Source organism: Martes martes (assembly GCF_963455335.1).
Source record: "Martes martes genome assembly, chromosome: X".
In the NCBI taxonomy this organism is placed as follows: domain Eukaryota; kingdom Metazoa; phylum Chordata; class Mammalia; order Carnivora; family Mustelidae; genus Martes; species Martes martes.
The window spans coordinates 41,294,480-41,320,059 of record NC_137897.1 but is presented as its reverse complement, the minus strand read 5'-3'; the positions used below and the strand labels follow the sequence as shown (position 1 = coordinate 41,320,059).

At 39.7% G+C, this 25,580-nt stretch overlaps 1 protein-coding gene across 1 annotated transcript in view; it reads right to left on the bottom strand.

Moving 5' to 3' along the window:
- Positions 1-1,945: 1,945 nt before the first annotated feature.
- The window catches only part of LOC308337131 (P antigen family member 4-like), a 148,291-nt gene continuing 124,656 nt past the window's right edge, over positions 1,946-25,580 (bottom strand). The window contains exons 2-5 of the mRNA XM_080795164.1: positions 5,901-5,986; positions 5,327-5,429; positions 3,314-3,445; positions 1,946-2,055 (exon numbers count right to left, since the gene is read on the bottom strand). Of these exons, the coding sequence (XP_080651290.1) occupies positions 2,039-2,055; positions 3,314-3,445; positions 5,327-5,429; positions 5,901-5,978 (330 nt within the window). The 5' untranslated portion in view covers positions 5,979-5,986 and the 3' untranslated portion in view covers positions 1,946-2,038. The remainder of the gene's footprint in view (positions 2,056-3,313; positions 3,446-5,326; positions 5,430-5,900; positions 5,987-25,580) is intronic.

Genomic DNA, 25,580 nt, shown 5'->3' with positions numbered 1-25,580 from the left:
CAAAGAGCCCAATGCGGGGCTGGATCCCAGGACCCTGAAATCATGACCTGAGCCGAAGGCAGAGGTTTAACCCACTGAGCCACCCAGGCGCCCCTCAAATGTTTAAAAGTTAAGGAATACAATGAGAAGTAGTCCATAGTTCAAAGAAATCAGAATGAGAATTAGAAAAATATTCTTTTTTTTTTTTTAGATTTTATTTATTTATTTGACAGAGAGAGATCACAAGTAGGCAGAGAGACAGACAGAGAGAGAGGAGGAAGCAGGCTCCCTGCCGAGCAGAGAGCCCGATGTGAGGCTCGATCCCAGGACCCTGGGATCATGACCTGAGCCGAAGGCAGAGGCTTTAACCCACTGAGCCACCCAGGCGCCCCTAGAAAAATATTCTGAGTTAAATAACAAGTATACTATATACCAAAACTCATAAGATGAAGCTAAAGCTCTATTTAGGAAGAATGTTATAATTTAATATTTTTCAAAGATTTTATTTATTTTAAGAAAGAGACACAGCGAGAGAGGGAACACAGCAGAGGGAGTGGGAGAGGGAGAAGCAGAGCAGAGCAGGGAGCCTGATGTGGGGCTCGATTCCAGAACCCTAGGATCATGACCTGAGCCAAAGGCAGACACTTAACAACTGAGCCACCCAGGTGCCCCAAGAATGTTATAATTTAAAAGTGTACATTATAATGGCTGAAAATCTGTAAGCTGAACATTTTTTCAAGGAATAAGAAGAAAAGAACAGCAAATTAAACAAAAAAAGAACAAAAATAGTAAGGGTGAGAGACAAAGTTAATAAAAATAAAGAAAAAAAAATAGAATAGGATCAGCACAGCCAAAGGATGGCTTATTTTGAAAAACCTAATAATGCTGGTAAACCTCTGGTGAGACTGGTTAAGAACACAAGCGAGAAGGCACAAATTATCAGTGCTAAGAATTAAAATGGTAGTATCACTACAGATCCTGCAGACATTACAAAAATAATGAGAGGATATTATGGACAACTCCATAATGAAAATTTGGACAACATGGACAAAGCCCTATAAAAATAAAAGCCAAACTGACCAAAGAATAGAAAATATTAAATCATTAATTTCAAACTTTCCTAAAAACCAGGTCCAGATGGCTTCACCAATAAATTCTATCAAACACTTAAGAAATAATCCCAAAGTTAGATGAACTCTACCAGAAAACAGAAAAAGAAGATACATACGTCCCTGTATTTCTGAAGCCAGAATAACTTTGATATCAAAACCCAAGATGGAGAGTACATAAAGTATGGGCCAATCTCACTCATGAACAAAGATGTAAATATCCTGAACAAAACATTAGAGAGGGGAATCCAACAATACATGGAAAGGACACTATATCATGACTTAAACTGGGTTTATCTAGGAATCCACATTAACAGATTAATGAAAAAACCTCTTAAGATCACCTCAATCCATGTGGAGTATGTATATGATAACATTCAACAAATATTCATGGTAAATACCCTTAGCAAACTAGGAATAAAAAGGAACTTCCTTAATCTAATAGAAGATATCTAATTTTTAAAAATCTATAGTATACATCATAGTGAAAATGTTGAAAGAGAAATCAGGAATATACAAGGATGTCTACTATCATTGCTTTTATCCAACATTGTACTCAAAAGGATGTAGCCAATGTCGTAAAGGACAAGAATTACTGGGTAGAAAGATTCAAAAGGCGGAAAGAATACTGTTACTATCTGCATATGGTATGACTGTGTATGTAGAAAATCCAAAGGGACGAAGAGGTACACTATTAGGATAAACTTAGCCAAGTTGCCAGACAAAATCATTACACAAAAATAAATAGCCTTCATAGAGCAGCTCTAAACAGAACACAGAGAATTTTTTAAAGATACCATTTATAATAATATCAGGTTCCTAGGAACAGATTTAACAGAAGATATGCATGACAACTTCAGAGCAAACTTTAAATCTTTATTGAGAAAATTTAAGCCAAATTATCAATATAACAAACTGTATGTGTGGCTTCAGCTTCTCTTCTTTTTAACTTACGACTGTCCATCACCTAAAACATAAATGTAACAGTTGGGTACATCACTTAGCAAAACTTAGACAATAATAAAAGTACACGGAGGACACTACAGCCTTGGTTTTATAAGATGAAACTAAAACCAGAACCCTAACCAGTGGATAGACTTCTATGCAAATGTACATTTTCAGCATATAAGCACTAATTTTTTAAATGCATCACTCCTTTTGGTGGTATGAAGAAAAGATTTCTCAAACCCAGAACAGATTAAATTCCAAGAGCTTATTTGAAGATAATTTTAAGTAGTGAGCAAAATATGCCAGTGATTTCAGTTAAAAGAAAATCAACTAAGTAGAAACTCCAAGAGCAAAACAAAACAAGTAAACCCAGTGTCATTCAAATTCATTCACTTGAAATAATCTCCTAATCATCCATTTCAGCTAAAATAATAATGTCATACTTGGAACTGTTTTAACTACAGAGGGAAAAGGACATTATTCCATTTGGTTTGTCTCTTTTGCGCAAAATTATTTCGTTGATCTAGCTCAATCTTTATATGGTCTATTTATAGTATGGTGGCCATCTTGTTCATTTGCATCTATTGTCCTGGTGTAAGCAGTCAACAGTACTCCCTTTAACTCTCAAGAGTGGCCTGGTTTAGATGATGATAATTACACGGTCACCAAAAAAAAAAAAAAAAATTACAGATCACACTAATTATACAACACTACCATCATAGAGGACATTAAAATGTGAAGGAAAATATTACCATTTCTCATTGGTAGAGCTCACAGTTTAAAAAAAAATCAACACACTAACCTATAAAAGCACACTAACCACACTAACCTATAAAAGCCCAAACAAAGAGATCCATATGGTGTCTAAAAGATATAAAAAATAGTTATTTTTGAGAAACAGCTTAGGCAAATAAAAAGAAAATCAATATACTGTGTTGTTTAGATATCCAATTGGTACTTGGCTATGTTAAATAATTTATATACTTTAAAAAGTATTTGACAAAAACAATAAAAATAAAAATAAAAAATAAAAAGTATTTGACAACTTGCATTGGGTTTCAAAGAACTTCTATTCCAAAGTAATACTTCCATATTTTATAATTCAACAACATGGCTTTGATTTATTTTTTTTTTTGCTCTGACACCATCTTTGAATCAAACATTTGATGTCTGAACTACCTTTCAAATAATCTTTATATTTGTGATTTATTACAAAGGTATGATAATATTGCAGGAAAAAACAACCCCGTGGCTTATATTCTTAATGGATAACTTACCAGCTTCTTGAACTTTAGCAAATGCTAGATCAGGTGTAGTCTTCCCTTTCACATCAGGGCCATCTCCACGCTCACCCCCAGTCTTTTCCAGACCCTCTTCCTTTTCCTGGCTTTCAGCTTCCAATTCAGGTTCTTACATAAATAAACAGAATTATTAATGTAAGCAGTAAACCATAAATTAATCTTACTAAATACAGCTCTGTAAGTTAGTACTGCAAAAAATGTGATGTATAAAAATGCGTTGAGCATTAAAAAGTTTTCTGCTAGAAAGTGGAGTTGTCTTTCTCACACATTATCTCCTCTATGAAGCGTTTCCTTTTCTAAAACTGTTTTAAGACAACTTAGTTGTCACCTTTGTAACCTATATACACTTCTATTATTATACTTTTTAGATCAGCCATTTGTTTACATGAATTTCTGGCAAGATGGTGAGCTCAAGACAGAAATCATTCTCTCGTTTATATATTTTTTTAAGATTTTATTTATTTATTTAACAGAGAGAGAAATCACAAGTATGCAGAGAGGCAGGCAGAGAGAGAGGAGGAAGCAGGCTCCCTGCAAGCCCCAATGTGGGGCTTGATCCCAGGGCCCTGAGATCATAACCTGAACCAAGGCAGAAGCTTAACACACTGAGCCACCCAGGCACCCTCTCATTTATATTTTTATCTTCAGCATCTAGTATATTACCTGCCACCAAGCAGGCCCCAAAAAATGACTGAAAAAGTCATTACCAATAGTAAGATTAGACAAACCCAAGCTGAAGAACATTTTACAAAACAATTGTTTTTGACTCCAAAAAATGTCAGTCATGAAAGACAAAGACAGACTGAAGTACACTTCTAAGAAAAAGAGAGATGACAACTAAATACAATGGGTGGTTTTGGGTTGGATCCTGGATCAGGAAAAAATAATGGTATAAAAGATATTATTAAGCCAACTGACAAAACTGGGTTATTACTAGGCTAACAGACTACATATTAGATAAGGTTTTCTTAATGTTAAAGTTCCTAAATTTGATCATTGTACTGGGGTTATGTAAAAGAATATCCCCCTTTTTTAGGAAACAGATACTGAATTACCTTGAGAATAAAGGGTTATATTTGAAACTTATGCTCAGATGGCTTACATTTGAAATTTACTCTCAGATGGTTTAGCAATAATAATGTGTATTATTATCGAAGGAAAAGGTGATATGTGGCACAGGTTAGCAACTAGTGAATTGACATAGAAGATACAAGAATACACTGTACTTTCTTACAACTTTTCTGTAAGTTTTAAATATTTTTAAAGTTAAAAGTTAAAAAAAAAAAGAATATGTGACAACTAGGGGCACCTGGGTGGCTCAATCAATTGAGCATCCAACTCCTGGTTTCAGCTTGGGTCGTGATCTCAGGACTGTGGGATCAAGCCCCACATCAGGCTCTGCACTCAGCAGGGAGTCGGCTTGAGATTCTCTCTTTCCCCCTTCTGCCCCTCTTCCCACTCACACATGAGCCCCTCTCTCTCTAAAGTAAATCAATCTTTAAAAAATATATGTGACAACTAGATTATGGTTCAGGAAAAAAAATATTGAAGACTCCAACAGCAACTAGAAAAGGATTTCACATTTTTATTTCTCTATGATTTCAAAAATTACAATATAAGAGCTAATCAAAATATATCTAGGTTTGCTTAGATGTTTGATGCAATGACTTAAGCCCAGAAAACAGCATTCAAAAAAGGCCAAATTTAACTAGTGATATAGTATAAATTCTATCTAAATTTAATGTCGTTTCCCTTGGTTTGTTAATTTAGAGCCTTGGCAAGAATTCTATTCCCCAAGCATGCCAAATAATTTAAAATATGGGATGGTAAAGTGCTCAAAGAAGGAAAACTTATCAGAGAGGGGCTGTAGTCAGCTGCAACTATACCTTTCCCTTACCAAACAGGTTTCCAGCCAATTTTCAGGGAACCCTTTATCTATTTCTATTACTAATAGAGCCTAAAAAATGAAATATAACATGTTTCTCCAACCTTGAACCCCACATTCTCCTTCTCTCTTTTGTCCAGGCTCAATATTTGGATCCTCAGTAGGTGGCTCCTTTTTTTGAGGTGTTTTTTTACCTGTTTGCTTAGCCTTGGGGGAGGGTAGGTGCAAATAAAGAGTATTGATATTAATACTATCATAATAGAAGACACAAATATACATACTACATAGAAATAATTATAAATCTGAATCTTTCTTATGCTCTTCTCTGTAAGTATTCAATAAAATTATTCTTTCTATATAGAAAATATTCTGAGAAAGGAATTATCTGCAAGGACCAATAATTTGGGAAATCTTTCTAATCTTTTCTGAGATGTGGTATTTGTTTATTAAAAAGTACAATAAGAAAGCCATAGAGATAATTTCCAGCCCAATTTACATATACAGGCAACAACAGAAAATAAGTCTTTTTGCTCAGTCTCTCTCATGGGATTAATTTTTCACCTATTTTCAACAAGGAAGTCCTTTAAACAACAGATCTATATTGGTTCAACAACTTTTTCAATGGCTTTTCATAAAAAATTATTTCTGGCAATGGAAGTAAGATGTTAAAGCACTCACAACTCCAGGTTCATCCAGCTTAGAAGATTTTTTTTCATCTCCCTTTCCTCTAGATTTTGATCTTACTCGAGCACTCATATTTCTCACTGAAAGTAGAAAATCATTAACTGAAGATTGTAATAAAACAATAATTACACTGGACTATCTTCACAGCCAACTGCTGATTATAAATTCTTTACATTTGTAGGGATTTCCAAAACAAAAAAAATAGTTTTTATTAATTTTATTTTTATTAATTTAATAATTACTAATCTTTTAAAAATCTTTTATTACTCTTTTAAAAAATTTAATAATTTTTATTAATCTTGAATTCATAACCACTGCTTATTTTCCAATCACATCAAATTAGGCTGTCTACAAAACCTCTGTTTCACAGCAATTTGGCAGACAAGGGACCTTCAAGTATCTGAAAAAAGACATACGACTTTCCCAAAAAGATTTAGTTTCACAATTGGACTCCCCACTATGAAGAGATTTTGTAATATATAGCCCCGTCCACCTCTCCACTACCATTCCCAATTCTGTGCTCTGTCAGCAGTTTCAGGTGTCTCCAGAACTCAGATGCCTCCAATAGCACCCCTTAGACTCCCCATCTCCATATGGCACCCTCCCCTCCACAGCCCATCATCGCCCCTTTCCCAGCCCCACCACCACAGGGGTCATGGTGGCCATACCTGTGAGGAGGATAACAACCTCAAAGAACTTGCTCCCCAGAGACCAGGAACCACACTGCCCCTACCCACCAAAAGACAGCACCCTCCTCACACTCAAACTTGAACTCCTGGGTGGACTAATCTGCGGACCTACTGATTCTCAGTGAGAAAAAATCCACAAGTTAAGACTGGACCTGCTAGGCTTGAGCACCCAGAAGGCCTTGCACACGCCCCCACATCAACCACCACAACTCACTCACACTTACACTCCTGGGAGAATGATTGAGTCTCCGGGACAAAGAACCCAGACAGAAAGACGCGACCTGCACAGCTCTGCACGAAGAGCTTTTTGCACACGTCCCACACCAGTGGCTGATGGGAAGGCCTGCAGCACTGGGCATGCGCACTGCTACAGCACATGCCACGCGGTAAGGCTTTCCCTGCCCCCCACCCAGGGCCTCACCACAGCTAGGCACTGCGCATGTGCACTGCAAGTGGCCTAGGGGAAGGGCTTCCCTGCCCCCCTCACGGAGGCCTCACCGAAAACTCCCGAATCTGCTCTCTATTGGCAGTTCCCGGTGCTGCCAAGACCCAGATACCTCAAATAACATCACCAAGATTTGCCCCATCTTTATCTGATCCCCCCTTCCTCACCCACCCACCATCCTCCCCCATCTCAGCGCCCCCCAACAAAGACAACCCATGGCAACTGCAAGACGCATGAAGAGAAACCCGATTACCTCGGGAACCTCCCTCCTCGGAGACAAGAAACTATACCACCCCGACCTGCCTGAAGCCCGCTGGTTCTTTCCTCACTCACTCACACTTACGCTCCTGGGAGAATGATCGAGTCTCCGAGAGAAAGAATCCGGACAGAAAGACGCGACTGGCACAGCTCTGCACACAGGGCTTTTTGCACACATCCCACACCAGTGGCTGATGGGAAGGCCTGCAGCACTGGGCATGCGCACTGCTACAGCACATGCCACGCGGTATGGCTTTCCCCGCCCCCCACCCAGGCTGCACCGAAAATTCCCAAATATGCCCTCTTTCAGATCCTGGTGCCTCCAAGACCCAGATATATGAAATGATGCCCCGAACTCTGCCCCATCTTCATATGGCCCCCTCCCTTCCACAGCTCACCACCCTCACTTGTTCTCCACTGTGACAAAAGCCATGGTGGCTGCAACGCCTATGAGAATAAAGAACTCCAAGGCTTTCCGCCTCAGAGACCAGAACTACATGGTCCTGACCCACCCAAAGCCCACTGGCTCCCTCCTCACAGTCGCATTTAAACTTCTAAACAGACTGATCTGGAGACCTACCTATTGAGTCTTAGACAGCGAGAAAGAAATCCAACAGTATGATGCGACCTGCACGGAACTTCACCGGGACCGCTTTGCACACGCTCTCGCACCAGTGGCTGATGGGAAAGTGCTGGGCACTGGGCATGCGCACCGCATCCCGCATGTGCTGCGTGGGCGGGGCTTTCTCATCCCTTCATCCGGGACCCCACCGAGGATTCCTGCATCTGCCCTTTGTCGGCAGTACGTGATACCTCTGGCACCCAGACACCTCAAATAACATCCCCCAAGACTCCCGCCAACTTCATCTGACCCTTTGCAGCCCACCGTCCTCCCTTGTCCTGGCCCCGCCACAACATGGGCCATGGCAGCCAGAGGACCTTTGAGGATAAAGACGATGACCTGGAGGAACTTCCTTTTCAGAGACTACAGATCTCTCTGCCCCGATCCATCTGAGTCTTGCTGGGTCCCCATCACACTCATGCATTCACCCTATTCGCTTTTACACTTGCGGAGAGACAGCAGAGAGCCTGTGGGAGAATTAGAAAGGGAAAGAAAAATGGCATCTATCTTCCGTTGCCACCTGAACACAGCCTGTGCGGAGTCAACTTCACCAGCCAATCCCAAGCTTTGGAGGTATGTGTAATAACACCTGTGGGTATGGGCAGTGATGTGTGTGTCACATGGGCTGTGGATCCAGCCTTCCCCAACCAAGCAGACTCTGCCCTGCCTGGAACAGGGCATTGTTTCTGAATCCTGGAATACTTGTCCTTCCCTTCTCCACCCCCAAAATATGTCAGTGTGTCTAGGACTGTTCCCAGTCCTGCATTTCACCTGCCAATTGGCCCTCCAAACTTTCTCCTCAGTGCAGCTGTCCCAGGGCCCTCAAGAGAATCTTAGGCTCCCCCAGAGATGTGTGAAAGCTTTTAGGCTCTGAAAGTGTGCAAAGCCATTTTAAGCATGAGAGGAATCCAGAAAATGTAAAGAAAAGTATTGCTAAATTCAAATATATGAGCTTTAAAACTTGTACATATCCTGTAACCCGGCACTTCTACTTCTAAAACTTTATGTTAGGGCATCTGGATGGTTCAGTTGGTTATGCATCTGTCTTCCACTCAGGTCATGATCCTAGGGTCCTGGGATCAAGTCCCACATCGGGCTCCTGGCTCAGTGGGGAGTCTGTTTCTCTCTCTACCCCTCCCCCCTGCTCATGATCTATCTTTTTCACTCTGTCTCTCTTTCAAATAAATGAAAAAAATCTTTTAAAAATAATAAAACTTTATGTTAAGGAAACGGTCTTGGATGTGAATAAAGATTTAGATACATGGATTTTCCAAAGGAGCTTAATTTATAAAAGAATGGTCATGGATTTGCTATATAACTAAGCTGCGGCACATTTGAAAATGGAATGTGGCCACCCATCAAAAGCAATACTGACTAATGTCTGCTGTCATACTGGTGCTGCTTACATTTCAAGTTATTAACTTGAAACAGCTGGTTATGTAGCATTGTGTATGTGCCGCATGATCCCAAAAGGAGAGGATTTGGTAAAGTTCACTTCCTACTCCTCTCAGACAATAAATATAATTTGTTTTCCTGAAGCCAGCATGTTCCAGGGCTCCAAAGACACATGGTACTCCACAGGTAACACAGGAGGTAAAATGCAGTCCTCAGGACTGTAGGTCTCCTGCATCTGGTAAACCTCCAAAGACTTCACCATGACCTAGGTGGTCTGGTCCTCCACTGTCAGGGAAAGAGGGAGGGGAGGGGAGGTGAGGAGGAGGACAGGCAGCCCACTGCTCCTGCTTTTGGCAAACAAAGGTAGGTGGACACCTACAAGACAGAAAGGAATTTGCCCTGCCCTTGCCTATCTCCACCCCCCACCAAAAGCCCTTTCTTTCTTTCATTCCCAAACTCTGCAGGTTGCCTTTAGAGAAGCACACATTCTTTGAGAGTTAGAAAGATCCCCTGTGGCAGAAGTAGGATTGCCACATCCCTCCCTCTTTGCCTTCCTCTCACCCTCCCCATCTCATAGAGATAAGATCTAGAGTCAATTTAGAGCCAAGGGTAAAGAATATATAATTTTTCCTTGATTTCACTAATTAGGGATAACCACTTTTAATATCTAATCAGGAGCTATTCCTACAATAATCTTCCTGTGTATGAAATAAAGATTTACTGAGAAGGATTGAGGTCTCATACTCTTTAATCAGCATAAACTGTGGGATCTGGCCTCAGTCTCATGTTTCTCCTCGGGTGCGCTGTTTTATTGGCTCTTAGTCATTTCCTGTTATCTCTTGGAAAGACTATCTGCTGCCCAGCTGTCTCCCTGACCTTGGTGCTTTGTCTATTGGCAGCAGCTGCACTCTCTGGGTAGGATCAAGTTTCTTCAGGACACTGGGAAGATGGGGTCCAGTCTGTGTGAGAGCTTGGAGTCTAAACTGAAGAAAAAAAAATCCAATTTGCCCTGTGCTTCAAGCCTTCCAAGTAACCTCATACTCGGACAACATCAGGGCAGAGCAACCACTCTGACCAAGGACAGTCAGGTACTCCCAAGACCTTGTTTGTATCATTGTGAAGATGGTAGATAGCATTCCATTTTATTTGTTTTATGGCACAAGTAAAATCTGCTCCTCACAAATAATTCAGTCACTAAGAATTGCTCAGTTCCACTCTCATGGCATTATTATTTAAATCCCAGCATGAGGTCATCTCATTCTGGGCAAAATTAACACCTGGAAGTAATAGCATTGTTGTTAGGACCACTGAGGGGAGCCAAAAGGCATCCCTTTCTGCCATTCCTGTCCCTCCCCTTCCTCACCATAGCAGAAGGAAAAGAGACTTTTTGTCCACCCATTTACTATTGTTGGAGGTGATAATCAAGAATAGGGACTAGTGACTGTGCCCAGTCTGGAGTGGAACAGGTATCAAGGTCCAACCCTAGGCCAAGGCCCAGGTGGTACATGGGCCAAAGGTGAGCCCTTTTCAGACTGTCCAAAAAACCAGCGGGAGAAATGTGGTATATGCTACCTGGGTCAGTTATGAGAAGGATGTATAGACACAAGGCCATGCCGAAGCCATGGTGAGGTGGCAGCTGTGACTGTACTGTGAGTGGGTAATGACCCAGCCTGTTTCCAATACCTGAAGGAGGGAAAGAGTAGGGTCACATACTGACTAAAAGTGTGTGCTTCAGGAAATGATGGAGGTGGGGAGTGCTCTGTTCTTCCCTGTCTCATCTTCTTCTGGCCTAGGTACTGCCCCTGTGGGTCTGCGTATGGACCAGACCTGGGAGTTACTGCTCATAACCACCATCTTCATGTGCATTTGGGAGAAATCCCAACAGCTAGCCTTGGAGAGAGAACAATAGAGGGTATAGCTAGGGTGTTATGGGTTGTGTCTGTGTTGAGCCCCAACAGCTCATATAGCCCATCCCCAATCCTTTAGATGAAGGAGAGAAAGCAGGTTTAGAGGTTCATGAGAAACTCCTGACACTCTCAGTATCTTTCAATTAGTAATGCCCTAAGCATTCTTTTCCAGCCATCTCCCTTTTGGGATTCGTTCTAAAGGTATATTCATCCAAGTAGACCACGGTATATACACAACAATTCTAAGAATGCAAAAACTGCCTGTGTGTTCAATAATGTATTTGCTCATAGGAGTTGCAGGAAAACTAGACAACGGAAATTTTGCAGCCATTGAAGAATTAGATAAATTAACATATATTGGCACATACTGATGTCCATTAAATAAGGTTAAATAATACCAAAAAGGCATAGAACACTATAGTATAATATTGTTTATTTTAAACAGATACATGTGCGTCTATGTGTGTGTTTTATGTTGATTGTTCCTCATCTTTTTGCTATTATAAGAAAAATTAGAATGAACATCATATTCTTCTGCTGTAGCATGCTTTTCTCATATTAGAATGTATTCCTGGAAACTGAATTGCTGGATGAAAGGAAAGTGGGGGCTTTAAATGGTTTTAATTTGTCTTGCTAGACAACTCAAAGATAGGAGAAACCATTTCACACTCCAGCTTGTGTATAAAGAGACCTGTTTTCTTTTATTTTTAAAGATTTTATTTATGGGGCGCCTGGGTGGCTCAGCCGGTTAAGCCTCTGTCTTCGGCTCAGGTCATGATCTCAGGGTCCTGGGATCGAGCCCCACATCGGGCTCTCTGCTCGGCAGGGAGCCTGCTTCCTCCTCTCTCTCTGCCTGTCTCTCTGTCTACTTGTGATATCTCTCTCTCTATCTATCTATCTCTCTCTGTCGAATAAATAAATAAAAATCTTTTTTAAAAATGATTTTATTGGGATGCCTGTGTGGCTCAGTTGGTTAAGCGGCTGCCTTCGGCTCAGGTCATGATCCCAGCGTCCTGGGATCGAGTCCCACATCGGGATCTTTGCTCTGCAGGGAGCCTGCTTCTCCCTCTGCCACTCTGTCTGCCTGTGCTCACTCACTCTCTCTCTCTCTCTCTGGCAAATAAATAAATAAAATCTTAAAAAAGAAGTTTTAAAAATGATTTTATTTATTTTGAGAGAGAGGGTGTGCACACAACTGGGGGGAGGGGCAGTGGGAAAGGGAGAAGCAGACTTCCCATTGAGCAGGGACCCCAACCTGGGGCTTGATCCCAGGACCCTGAGATTATGACCTAAGCCAAAGGCAGACACTTAATCAACTGAGCCACCCAGGTGCCCCAAGAAGGCCTGTTTTCTTCCACCCTTGCAATTATTGGGTATAACATTAGTTCTTTTCTGCTATTTTGATGGGAGAAAATGGTCCCATGCTAGTATCTGAATTTGCATTCTTGATAAATAATAAAGGTGAACATTATTACTCAAGTAATTCATGCTCATAGTAAAAAAATACATGAAGTCAGAAAGGGGAGAATTGAGAAACAACCCTGGGATTCCAGCATTCCTTAAAAACCTTTCTTCTGCGGCGCCTGGGCGGCTCAGTCAGTTAAGTATCTGACTCTTAATTTTGGCTCAGGTTGTGAACTCAAGATTGTGAGATCAAGCCCCATGTCGCCTCCACACTGGGCGTGGAGCCTGCTTAAGATCGTCTCTCCCTTTCCCTCCACCTTTCCCCCTCTTCTCCTCCTCATTAAAAAAAAAAAAAAATCCTCTCTTCTCTTTGTCATTTTAATGCATATATTTCCATATATATGTATGTATGTATGTGTATAGATAGATAGATCTATTTATCTATCTATATATATATATATAAGTCTTACACATTCATTCTAGATTATCATCCATGCTGCAGCAAACATCCTCATGAATCATTGCCTGCCTAATTCCTTAATGATTTGAAAAAAATTCTACATGAAGAAATAGGGGCTTAAGAGTATTTACAACTTGCCTGACATCACACCCTCTGACAAGGTGTTCCAGGAATTAAACATGTCTGATCCCACTGCCTTTGGTTGTTTCTTTACATTGTGTTGCCTCGTGGAACAAGTTCCCTTGAATCCTTTAGCTCAAGGAGAAGTTTAGCAACCCCATGACCATCATCCACAAGAGGCGATGTGGTGTTAAGTACCATATGTGCTGGAAGCAGCACTGGCACGAGGAACATCATGAGCTAAGTCATAGATGCTGGTAGGTCATAACATGCTTGGAAACTGCAGAGACCACTGGCTAGAGATTCGGGCTATGGGTGAGAGGGGCATCTTCTCTTTTGTGTCCTTGACCAACAGTAGAGTACAGTAAGGGCATGAGTAGATTGAGAATATAAATATTCTGTGGGTAATTTTTTTAAATCAACTGCATGCTAATCATGAAGGAAGTTTTCCTGATTGCAAAAGAGAGTTCCTATAATCTGATTGACAAAGCATGTCATTTTAAACTTTGACTCCAACAATCTATAAATTCCAGATACTACTCATGCACATTTAGTTGTCATACACACATTCACATGTATTCAGATAGCTATTACTTAGTGTTGGCATTTTGGGGTGATTCACTGGAAGCAATGGAGAGGATCCTAGGAAGGTTTTATCCCTCTTGGCAGCTCCATCACCTGGAGAAATTGCCCCCTTCTTCTCTCCTCCTTATACAGAAGCTTCCAGAGTTCCTTTTCTGTGCCAACCAATCCCCAATTTATAATTGTGCTGTCAGTCTTCATTGATGGTGTTCAGGCTTCTCACCTGTGCTCATCCAGCTTTGGACTTGGCTCTCTTGGTTGCGTTTCTACTTATGTACATATTTCTTGGTAGTTAGACAACTGGTGAAGTTACCTTCATCATGCTGGCCTTTGCTGGCTCTTATGCCTGTATATGCCTTTGCCAAAAATCAGTTGTCATATGTGCATGGATTTATTTCTGGACTCTCTGCTTTGTTCCATTTATCTACCTTTATGTCAACACCATACTATTGTGATACAGTTTTATAATAATTCTTGAAATCTTATTCTAGTTAATATAGGTCCTTTGCATTTCCATATGAATTTCAGAATCAGCTTGTGAATTTCTACGAAAAGTACTGCTGGGATTTTGATTGAGGATGTGTTAAATTCATAGATTAATTTGGGGAGAATTGACACCTTAACCATTTGGAGTCTTCAGACCCATGAACAAGATATACCTCTCTATATACTTAAGCCTTGATTTCTCTCAGTGGTGTTTTGTAGTTTTCAGTGTACATATCTATCACTTTTTTTCTCAGATTTATCCCTATGTATTTCATATGTTTTATGGTGTTGTAAATTGTATTGGATTTTATTTCAATTTTTTATTCTTACTAGTATATGGAAATAAAACTGATTTCTTTCCATTGACCTTGAATCCTGCAACTTTGTTAGACTCACTTGTTGATTTTAGTAGCTTTTAATTAGATTCTATCACATTTTCTGGGTGCCTGGGTGGCTCAGTCAGTTAAGCATCTGCCTTCGGCTCAGATCATGATCCCAGGGTCCTGGGATCAAGTCCCGCATCAGGCTCCCTGCTCAGCAGGGAGCCTGTTTCTCCCTCTGGCTGGCACTCTGTCTCTCTCTTTCTCTCTGACAAATAAATCAATAACATATTTTTTAATTAAAAAAATAAACTGTTAAAATAGATTCCATCACATTTTTAATGAAAATGATCGTGTCATCTGTGGATAGACAATTTTACTTATTCATTTCCAATCTGTATGCATTTTATTTCCTTATTTTACCTGATTATACAACCTAGAACTTTGAGTATACTATTGAATACAAGTGGTGAGAGCGGAAATCTTTGTCTTGTTCCTGATATTAGGGAAAAAGTGTTCAATATTCTGCAGCTGTTAAAACAATCATATGGGCTTTTCTCTTTTGGTTTATTACTATGGTGAATTTCATTGATCGATTTTCAAGTATTAAACCAGCCCTGTATTATTGAGATAAATTCCATTCAGTCATGATGTATTATCTTTTCACCATATTGTTGGGTTTAATGTATTAAAATCTTCCATAGAATTTTTGTATCTATATTTATGAGGCATATTGATTGTAGTTTTCTATTATCTTTATCTGGTTTTGGTATCAAGGAAATTCTGGCCTCATAGAATGAGCAGAAAAGTATTCTTTCCTCTTCAATATTTTGGAAGAGCTTATATAGAATAACTATTATTTATTTCTCAAGTATTTGTTATACTTCTCCAGTGATGCCATTTGGGCTTGGAGTTTTCTTTGTGGGAACATTTTTTCACTAAAATTGCAATTGCTTTAATAGATGAAGGATTACTCAGGTTATCTATTTCTTCCTAAGTGAGTCTTGGTGTTCTGCATCTTTCAAATTGTCTATTGTATCCTTGCTGATTTTCTGCCTATATATTCTATCAATTATTAAGAAAAAGATATTGAGACACCTCGGTGGCTCAGTTGGTTATCTGCCTTCGGCTCAGGTCATGATCCCAGGGTCCTGGGATTGAGCCCCATAGTGGGCTCCCTGCTCAGTGAGGAGTCTGCTTCTCCCTCTCCCTCTGCTGCTCCCCCTGCTTGTGTACTCTCTCTCTCTCTCTCTCTCTCTCAGTCCCTCTCTCTCTCTCTGTCAAATGGATAAATAAAATATTTTTTAAAAAGAGATATTGAAAAAATAAATAAATAAATAAAAAGAGATATTGAAATCTTAGACTATAACTATGGATTTCTCTGGCCATTTTCTTATACTATATACAAAAATAAATTCAAAATGGATTAAGTACCTAAATGTGAGACCTGAAAGCATAAAAATCCTAGAAGAGAGCATAGGCAGTAATTTCTCTGATTTTGGCTGTAGCAACATTTGTCTAGATATGGAAAGGAAACAAAAGCAAAAATAAACTATTGTGACTACATTAAAATAAAAAAGCTTCTTCATACCAAAGGAAACAGTCAACAAAACAAAAAGACAACTTACTGAATGGGAGAAGATATTTGCAAATGATGTATCTGATAAAAGGTTAGTATTCACAATTTATGTTTTTTTTATTTTTAATCTTTTTTTAAAGATTTTATTTATTTATTTGACAGAGAGAGAGACCACAAGTAGGCAGAGCAGCAGGCACAGAGAGAGTGGGATGCAGGCTCCTTGTTGAGCAGAGAGCCCAATGCCGGCTGACCCCAGGACCCTGAGATCATGACCTGTGCTGAAGGCAGAGGTTTATCCCACTGAGCCACCCAGGCGCCCCTATTTTTAATTGTCTTTAAGAAACAAATGAAATGGAAATTTATTTGCAATTGAAGGTGATTTAGACATAACACAGTCATTTGTATATGTGTGTATATACATACATACAAACATACATGATGCCTGTAAAGTAAGCATTTTCTTGGTTAAAAATAGGATAGTATATAGGGAAATTTAAAGAAGTTTCAAATTTATCAACTATGATGCAACTTGAAGAATATCACTGGCTACTTTATTAAGTCATTAAAAATACTAAAATTTTTAAAGAAGAACACATAAAAATAACACTAGTAATGTATTATGAAAAAATATATTGTTAAGAAATACATTAAAATGTGGAATAGATACTTTTTTATTATGATCAGTTAGCCACTGTATAGTACATCATTAGTTTTTGATGTAGTGTTCAATGATTCATTAGTTATGTATAACACACAGTGCTTGTCACAACATAAGCCCTCCTTAATACCCAGCACCCTTTTACCACCTCCCCTCATAACCCTCCCCTCTGAAACCCTGTTTGTTTCCCAGGGTATATAGTCTCTCCTGGTTTGTCTACCCCTCTGATTTCTCCCCCTTCAGATTTCCCTCCCTTCCCCTATGGTCCTCTGTGCTATTCCTTATGTTCCACATATAAGTGAAACCATATGATAATTTTCTTTCTCTTCTTGACTTACTTCACTTAGCATAATTCCCTCCAGTTCCATCCATGTCAATATAAATGGTGGGTATTCACCCTTTCTGATAGCTGAGTAATATTCCATTGTATGTATGTATGTATGTGTGTGTGACACACACACCATATCTTCTTTATCCATTCATCTGTTGAAGGACGTCTCAGCGTCCTTCCACAGTTCGGCTATTGTGGACATGGTTGCTATGACCATTAGGGTGCATGTGCCCCTTCTTTTCATAAATACCTAGTAGTGCAATTGCTGGGTCATAGGGTAGATCTATTTTTAACACCCCAAATTTATAAGGAACTTATTAAACTGAGCATCCCAAAAACAAATAATCCAATTAAAAATGGACAGAAGGCATGAACAGACATTTCTTCAAAGAGGACATCCAGATGATAGGGATTTAGGAGTTCACTTGTGATGAGCACGGGGTGTTGTATGGAAGTGTTGAATCACTGTATTATACACCTGAAACTAATGTTACACCTGTATGTAAAATAAAATAAAAATAAAAATCACCCTATTTGCAGACAACATGATTGTCTATAAAGGAATCCCAAGGAATCTGGGAAACAACAAAAACAAAAACAAAACAAAACAAACTTCTTAGAATAAGTGAGTTTAGCTAGGTCACAATATACAAGAGCAACATACAAAAAGCAGTTGAATTTTTATACATGAACAATGTAAATTGGAAACCCAAATTATTTTTTAAATACTTACAATCATTCAGAATATTAACACACTTAGATCTGAATCTCACAAAATACATACAAGATCTGTATGTTGGAGATAAAAACCGAATGGGAGGAAATTAGGGAGACAAATCATGAGAGACTTTTGGCTCTGGGAAACAAACTGAAAGTTGTGGAAGGGGAGGCGTTGGGGGGAATGGGGCAACTGGGTGGTGGGCATTAAGGAGAGCAAGTGATGTGATGAGCACTAGATGTTATACACAACTGATGAATGATTGAACACTACATCTGGAACTAATGATGTACTATATGTTGGCTAATTGAATTTAAATTAAAAAAAACAAGATCTGTATGTTGAAAACTGTAAGATACTGAATAAACCAATCAAAAAAGGCCAAATAACTGGCATAAAAACAGACACATAGACCAGTGGAACAGAGCAGAGAGCCCAGATATGGACCCTCAACTCTATGGTCAAAAAATCTTTGACAAAGCAGGAAAAAATATACAGTGGACAAAAGACAGCCTCTTCAATAAATGGTGCTGGGAAAATTGGACAGCTATATGTAGAAGAATGAAACTCGACCATTCTCTTATACCATACACAAAGATAAACTCGAAGTGGATAAAAGACCCCAACGTGAGACAGGAATCCATCAGAATCCTAGAGGAGAACATAGGCAGTAACCTCTTCAATATCAGCCACAGCAACTTCTTTCAAGATATGTCTCCAAAGGCAAATGGAACAAAAGCAAAAAAGAACTTTTGGGACTTCATCAAAATCAAAAGCTTCTGCACAGCAAAGGAAACAGTCAACAAAACAAAGAGGCAACCCATGGAATGGGAGAAGATATTTGCAAATGACAGTACGGACAAAAGGCTGATATCCAGGATCTATAAAGAACTTCTCAAACTCAACACACACAAAACAGATAATCATGTCAAAAAGTGGGCCGAAGACATGAACAGACACTTCTCCAATGAAGACATACAAATGGCTATCAGACACATGAAAAAATGTTCATCATCACTAGCCATCAGGGAGATTCAAATCAAAACCACATTGATATACCACATTACACCAGTTAGAATGGCCAAAATTAACAAGACAAAAGTAACAAACAACAACAACTTGTTAACAACTTGTTAACAAACAAGTGTTGGGAGGATATGGAGAAAGGGGAACCCTCTCACACTGTTGGTGGGAATGCAAGTTGGTGCAACCAATTTGAACAGTGTGGAGATTCCTTAAGAAATTAAAAATAGAGCTTCCCTATGACCCTGCAATTGCACTACTGGGTATTTACCCCAAAGATACAGATGTCGTGAGAAGAAGGGCCATCTGTACCCCAATGTGCATAGCAGCAATGGCCACGGTCGCCAAACTGTGGAAAGAACCAAGATGCCCTTCAACAGATGAAAGGATAAGGAAGATGTGGTCCATATACACTATGGAGTATTATGCCTCCATCAGGAAGGACGAATACCCAACTTTTGTATCAACATGGGCGGAACTGGAAAAGATTATGCTGAGTGAAATAAGCAGAGAGAGTCAATTATCATATGGTTTCACTTGTTTGTGGAGCATAAGAAATAACACGGAGGACATGGGGAGATGGAGAGGAGAAGGGAGTTGAGGGAAATTGGAGGGAGAGATGAACCATGAGAGACTATGGACTCTGAAAAACAATCTGAGGGTTTTGAAGGGGAGGGGGGTGGGAGGTTGGGCCAGCCTGGTGGTGGGTATTGTGGAGGGCACGTATTGCATGGAGCACTGGTTGTGGTGCATAAACAATGAATTCTAGTACACTGAAAAGTAATTTAAAAAATAAAAATTAAAAAAAAAAAAAGGACTTCAGGAGATGCACCCCAGCTGATAGCTTGACTGCCATCTCAGGAGAGACCCTTATCCAGAACCACACAATTAAAACTGTTCCTGAATTTCTGACCCTCAGAAACTATAAGCAAATAAACACTTGTTTCATGCCCCAAAAAAAGGCCTAAATAAATGGAAACACACATTATGTTCATAAATTTGAAAACCCGACATAGTCAAGATATCAATCATCTCCATACTGAAACATAGATTTAACACAATACTGATCAAAATCCTAGCAAGAATGTTCTATGCATATAGAGAAGCTGGTTTTAAAATTTATTTTAAAAAGGTGCTTAGCCATCTGCCTTCAGCTCAGGTCATGATCCCAGGGTTCTGAGATCAAGTCCCTCATCAGGTTTCCTGCTTAGCGGTGGCCCTGCTTCTCCCTCTCCTGCTCCCCGTGCTTGTGCTCTGTCTCTCTTCCTATCAAATAAACAAAATCCTTTTTTAAAAAGGCAAAAAGAATTGGAATAGTGAAAACAATTTTGAAAAAGAAGAAAGCTGAAGAAATTCACACTACCTCCTTTTGAAAAGTACTTGTCAGGTCATTTTTAGACTCCCTCAATTTGGGCTTGATATTTTCTTTACTTTTTCCTTTTTTTTTAAAGATTTTATTTATTTATTTGACAGAGATCACAAGTAGGCAGACAGGCAAGCAGAGAGAGAGGAAGGGAAGCAGGCTCCCTGCTGAGTAGAGAGCCTGATGCGGGGCTCGATCCCAGGACCCTGGGATCATGATCTGAGCTGAAGGCAGAGGCTTTAACCCACTGAGCCAGCCAGGCGCCTCTGGGCTTGATATTTTCTTGTGATTCAACTAAGATAATGGCTTTGGGGGAAGAATACCATTCAGGTGACATGCCCTTCTTGTTACATCATATCTGTGAGTATGTTATATAAATATGACGTGTTGCTGTTGATATTAACCTTGATCCCATGGTTTAGGTGGTATCCAACAGATTTCTCCACTATAAAATTACTGTTTTTCCCTTTCCATAGTCTTCATTAGAAGTGCATTACTAAGTCCAGCCCACACCCAAGAAGAAGAGAGTTAAGCTTCAACTCCTGGAGAAACGAATATAAAAGAATTTACAGATATATGTTAAAATCACTATGGTAGGGGCGCCTGGGTGGCTCAGTGGGTTAAAGCCTCTGCCTTTAGCTCAGGTCATGATCCCAGGGTCCTGGGATGGAGCCCCACATAGGGCTCTCTGCTCAGCAGGGAGCCTGCTTCCTCCTCTCTCTCTGCCTGTTTCTCTGCCTACTTGTGATTTCTGCCTGTCAAATAAATGAATAAAATCTTTAAAAAAATCGCTATGGTAACTAGCAAATATTCAGAGAAAAATACATTGAGGCCATACAAATATATTTTTTCTCCTCAAAGTATAGGCCTTTAATTTTAGTATGAATCCAGGGAACTTGCCTAGAAAAACTATTGCTCTGCTGTTTTAAGATTTTATTTATTTATTTGACAGACAGATCACAAGCAGGCAGAGAGGCAAGTGGGGAGGGGGCAGGCTCCCTGCTGAGCAGAGAGCCCGATGCAGGACTTTTTTTTTTTTTAATTAAATTTTTTATTTATTTTCAGCGTAACAGTATTCATTGTTTTTTCACCACACCCAGTGCTCCATGCAATCTGTGCCCTCCCTAATACCCACCACCTGGTTCCCCCACCCTCCCACCCCGCCCCTTCAAAACCCTCAGGTTGTTTTTCAGAGTCCATAGTCTCTCATGGTTCACCTCCCCTTCCAATTTCCCTCAACTCCCTTCTCCTCTCCATCTACCCTTGTCCTCTATATTATTTGTTATGCTCCACCAATAAGTGAAACCATATGATACTTGACTTTCTCTGTTTGACTTATTTCACTCAGCATAATCTCTTCCAGTCCTGTCCATGTTGCTACAAAAGTTGGGTATTCGTCCTTTCTGATGGAGGCATAATACTCCATAGTATATATGGACCACATCTTCCTTATCCATTCATCCGTCGAAGGGCATCTTGGTTCTTTCCACAGTTTGGCGACCGTGGCCATTGCTGCTATAAACATTGGGGTACAGATGGCCCTTCTTTTCACTCCATCTGTATCTTTGGGGTAAATACCCAGCAGTGCAATTGCATGGTCATAGGGAAGATCTATTTTTAATTTCCTGAGGAATCTCCACACTGTTCTCCAAAGTGGCTGCACCAGTTTGCATTCCCACCAACAGTGTAAGAGGGTTCCCCTTTCTCCACATCCTCTCCAACACACGTTGTTTCCTGTCTTGCTAATTTTGGCCATTCTAACTGGTGTAAGGTGGTATCTCAAGGTGGTTTTGATTTGAATCTCCTTGATGGCTAGTGATGATGAACATTTTTTCATGTGTCTGGTAGCCATTTGTATGTCTTCATTGGAGAAGTGTCTGTTCATATCTTCTGCCCATTTTTTAATATGATTATCTGTTTTGTGTGTGTTGAGTTTGAGGAGTTCTTTATAGATCCTGGATATCAACCTTTTATCTGTACTGTCATTTGCAAATATCTTCTCCCATTCCGTGGGTTGCCTCTTTGTTTTGATGACTGTTTCTTTTGCTATGCAGAAGCTTTTTATCTTGATGAAGTCCCAGAAGTTCATCTTTGCCTTTGTTTCCTTCACCTTTGGAGACATATCTTGAAAGAAGTTGCTGTGGCTGATATCAAAGAGGTTACTGCCTATGTTCTCCTCGAGGATTCTGATGGATTCCTGTCTCACGTTGAGGTCTTTTATCCATTTCGAGTTTATCTTTGTGTACGGTGTAAGAGAATGGTCAAGTTTCATTCTTCTACATATAGCTGTCCAGTTTTCCCAGCACCATTTATTGAAGAGACTGTCTTTTTTCCACTGGATATTTTTTCCTGTTTTGTCAAAGATTATTTGACCATAGAGTTGAGGGTCCATATCTGGGCTCTCTACTCTGTTCCACTGGTCCATGTGTCTGTTTTTATGCCAGTACCATGCTGTCTTGGTGATCACAGCTTTGTAGTAAAGCTTGAAATCAGGTAACGTGATGCCACCAGTTTTATTTTTGTTTTTCAACATTTCCTTAGCAATTCGGGGTCTCTTCTGATTCCATACAAATTTTAGTATTATTTGCTCCAGCTCTTTGAAAAATACTGGTGGAATTTTGATTGGAATGGCATTAAAAGTATAGATTGCTCTGGGCAGTATAGACATTTTAACGATGTTTATTCTTCCGATCCAAGAGCATGGAATGGTCTTCCATCTTTTTGTGTCTTCTTCAATTTCTTTTAGGAGTGTTCTGTAGTTCCTCGAGTACAGATCTTTAACCTCTTTGGTTAGGTTTATTCCGAGGTATCTTATGGTTCTTGGTGCTATAGTAAATGGAATCGATTCTCTAATTTGCCTTTCTGTATTTTCATTGTTAGTGTATAAGAAAGCCACTGATTTCTGGACATTGACTTTGTATCCTGCTACATTACTGAATTGCTGTATGAGTTCTAGTAGTTTGGGGGTGGAGTCTTTCGGGTTTTCCATATAAAGAATCATGTCATCTGCGAAGAGAGAGAGTTTGACTTCTTCCTTGCCAATTTGGATACCTTTTATTTCTCTTTGTTGTCTGATTGCTGTTGCTAGGACTTCTAATACTATGTTGAACAAGAGTGGTGAGAGTGGGCATCCTTGTCGTGTTCCTGATCTCAATGGGAAGGCTGCAAGCTTTTTCCCATTGAGGATGATATTTGCTGTGGGTTTTTCATAGATAGATTTGATGAAGTTCAGGAATGTTCCCTCTATCCCTATACTTTGAAGCGTTTTAATCAGGAACGGATGCTGGATTTTGTCAAAAGCTTTTTCTGCATCAATGGAGAGGATCATGTGGTTCTTCTCTCTTCTCTTATTGATTTGTTCTATCACATTGATTGATTTGCGAATGTTGAACCATCCTTGTAACCCAGGGATGAATCCCACCTGGTCATGGTGGATAATCTTTTTAATGTGCTGTTGGATCCTGTTTGCTAGGATCTTGTTGAGAATCTTAGCATCCATATTCATCAGTGATATCAGTCTGAAATTCTCCTTTTTGGTAGGGTCTTTGCCTGGTTTGGGGATCAGGGTAATGCTGGCTTCATAAAAAGAGTCTGGAAGTTTTCCTTCTGCTTCAATTTTTTGAAACAGCTTCAGGAGAATAGGTATTATTTCTTCTTTGAAAGTTTGATAGAATTCCCCAGGGAATCCGTCAGGTCCTGGGCTCTTGTTTTTTGGGAGGTTTTTGATCACTGCTTCAATCTCGTTACTGGATATTGGTCTATTCAGGTTGTCAATTTCTTCCTGGTTCAATTTTGGGAGTTTATAGTTTTCCAGGAATGCATCCATTTCATCTAGGTTGCTTAGCTTATTGGCATATAACTGTTGATAATAGCTTCTGATGATTGTTTCTACTTCCTTGGTGTTAGTTGTGATCTCTCCCTTTTCATTCATAATTTTATTAATTTGGGCTTTCTCTCTTTTCTTTTGGATTAGTGTGGCCAATGGTTTATCGATCTTATTGATTCTTTCAAAAAACCAGCTTCTAGTTTCGTTGATACGTTCTACTGTATCTCTGGTTTCTACCTCGTTGATCTCTGCTCTAATCTTGATTATTTCCCTTCTTACGTGTGGAGTTGGTTTGATTTGTTGTTGATTCTCCAGTTCTTTAAGGTGTAGAGACAGCTGGTGTATTCTGGATTTTTCAATTTTTTTGAGGGAGGCTTGGATGGCTATGAATTTCCCCCTTAGGACCGCCTTTGCTGTATCCCATAGGTTTTGGAGTGAAGTGTCTTCGTTCTCATTGGTTTGCATAAATTGTTTAAGTTCTTCTTTGATCTCCTGGTTGATCCAAGCATTCTTAAGCAAGGTGGTCTTTAGCTTCCAGGTATTTGAGTTCCTTCTGAACTTTTCCTTGTGATTGAGCTCCAGTTTCAAAGCATTGTGATCTGAGAATATGCAGGGAATCATCTCAGTCTTTTGGTATCGGTTGAGCCCTGATTTGTGACCCAGTATGTGGTCTATTCTGGAGAAGGTTCCATGTGCACTTGAGAAGAATGAGTATTCTGTTGTTTTAGGGTGGAATGTTCTGTATATATCTATGAGGTCCATCTGGTCCAATGTGTCATTCAATGCTCTTATTTCTTTATTGATTTTCTGCTTCGATGATCTGTCTATTTCTGAGAGAGGCGTGTTAAGATCTCCTACTATTAATGTATTCATATCAATATGACTCTTTATCTTGATTAATAGTTTTCTTATGTAATTGGCTGCTCCCATATTGGGGGCATAGATATTTACAATTGTTAGATCATCTTGGTGGATAGTCCCTTTAAGAATGATGTAGTGTCCTTCTGTATCTCTGACTACCGTCTTTAGTTTAAAATCTAATTTATCTGATATGAGAATCGCTACCCCAGCCTTCTTTTGAGGCCCATTGGCGTGAAAGATGCTTCTCCATCCCTTCACTTTCAGTCTGGGTGTATCTTTAGGTTCAAAATGGGTCTCTTGTAGACAACATATGGATGGGTCCTGTCGTTTTATCCAATCTGCAACCCTGTGTCGTTTTATGGGTGCATTTAGGCCATTCACATTGAGAGTGATTATTGAGAGATACGTTTTTATTGACACTGTGTTATCTTTGAAGTCTTTCTTTCTGTCGATTGTCTCTATATTTCTGTTCAATGCTATTCTTAGGATTTTTCCTCTTTTATAGAACCCCCCTTAATATTTCCTGCAGTGTCGGCTTGGTGGTTGCATAGTCTTTCAAGCCTTGCCGGTCTTGGAAACTCTTTATCTCTCCATCCATTTTGAATGTCAGTCTTGCTGGATAAAGTA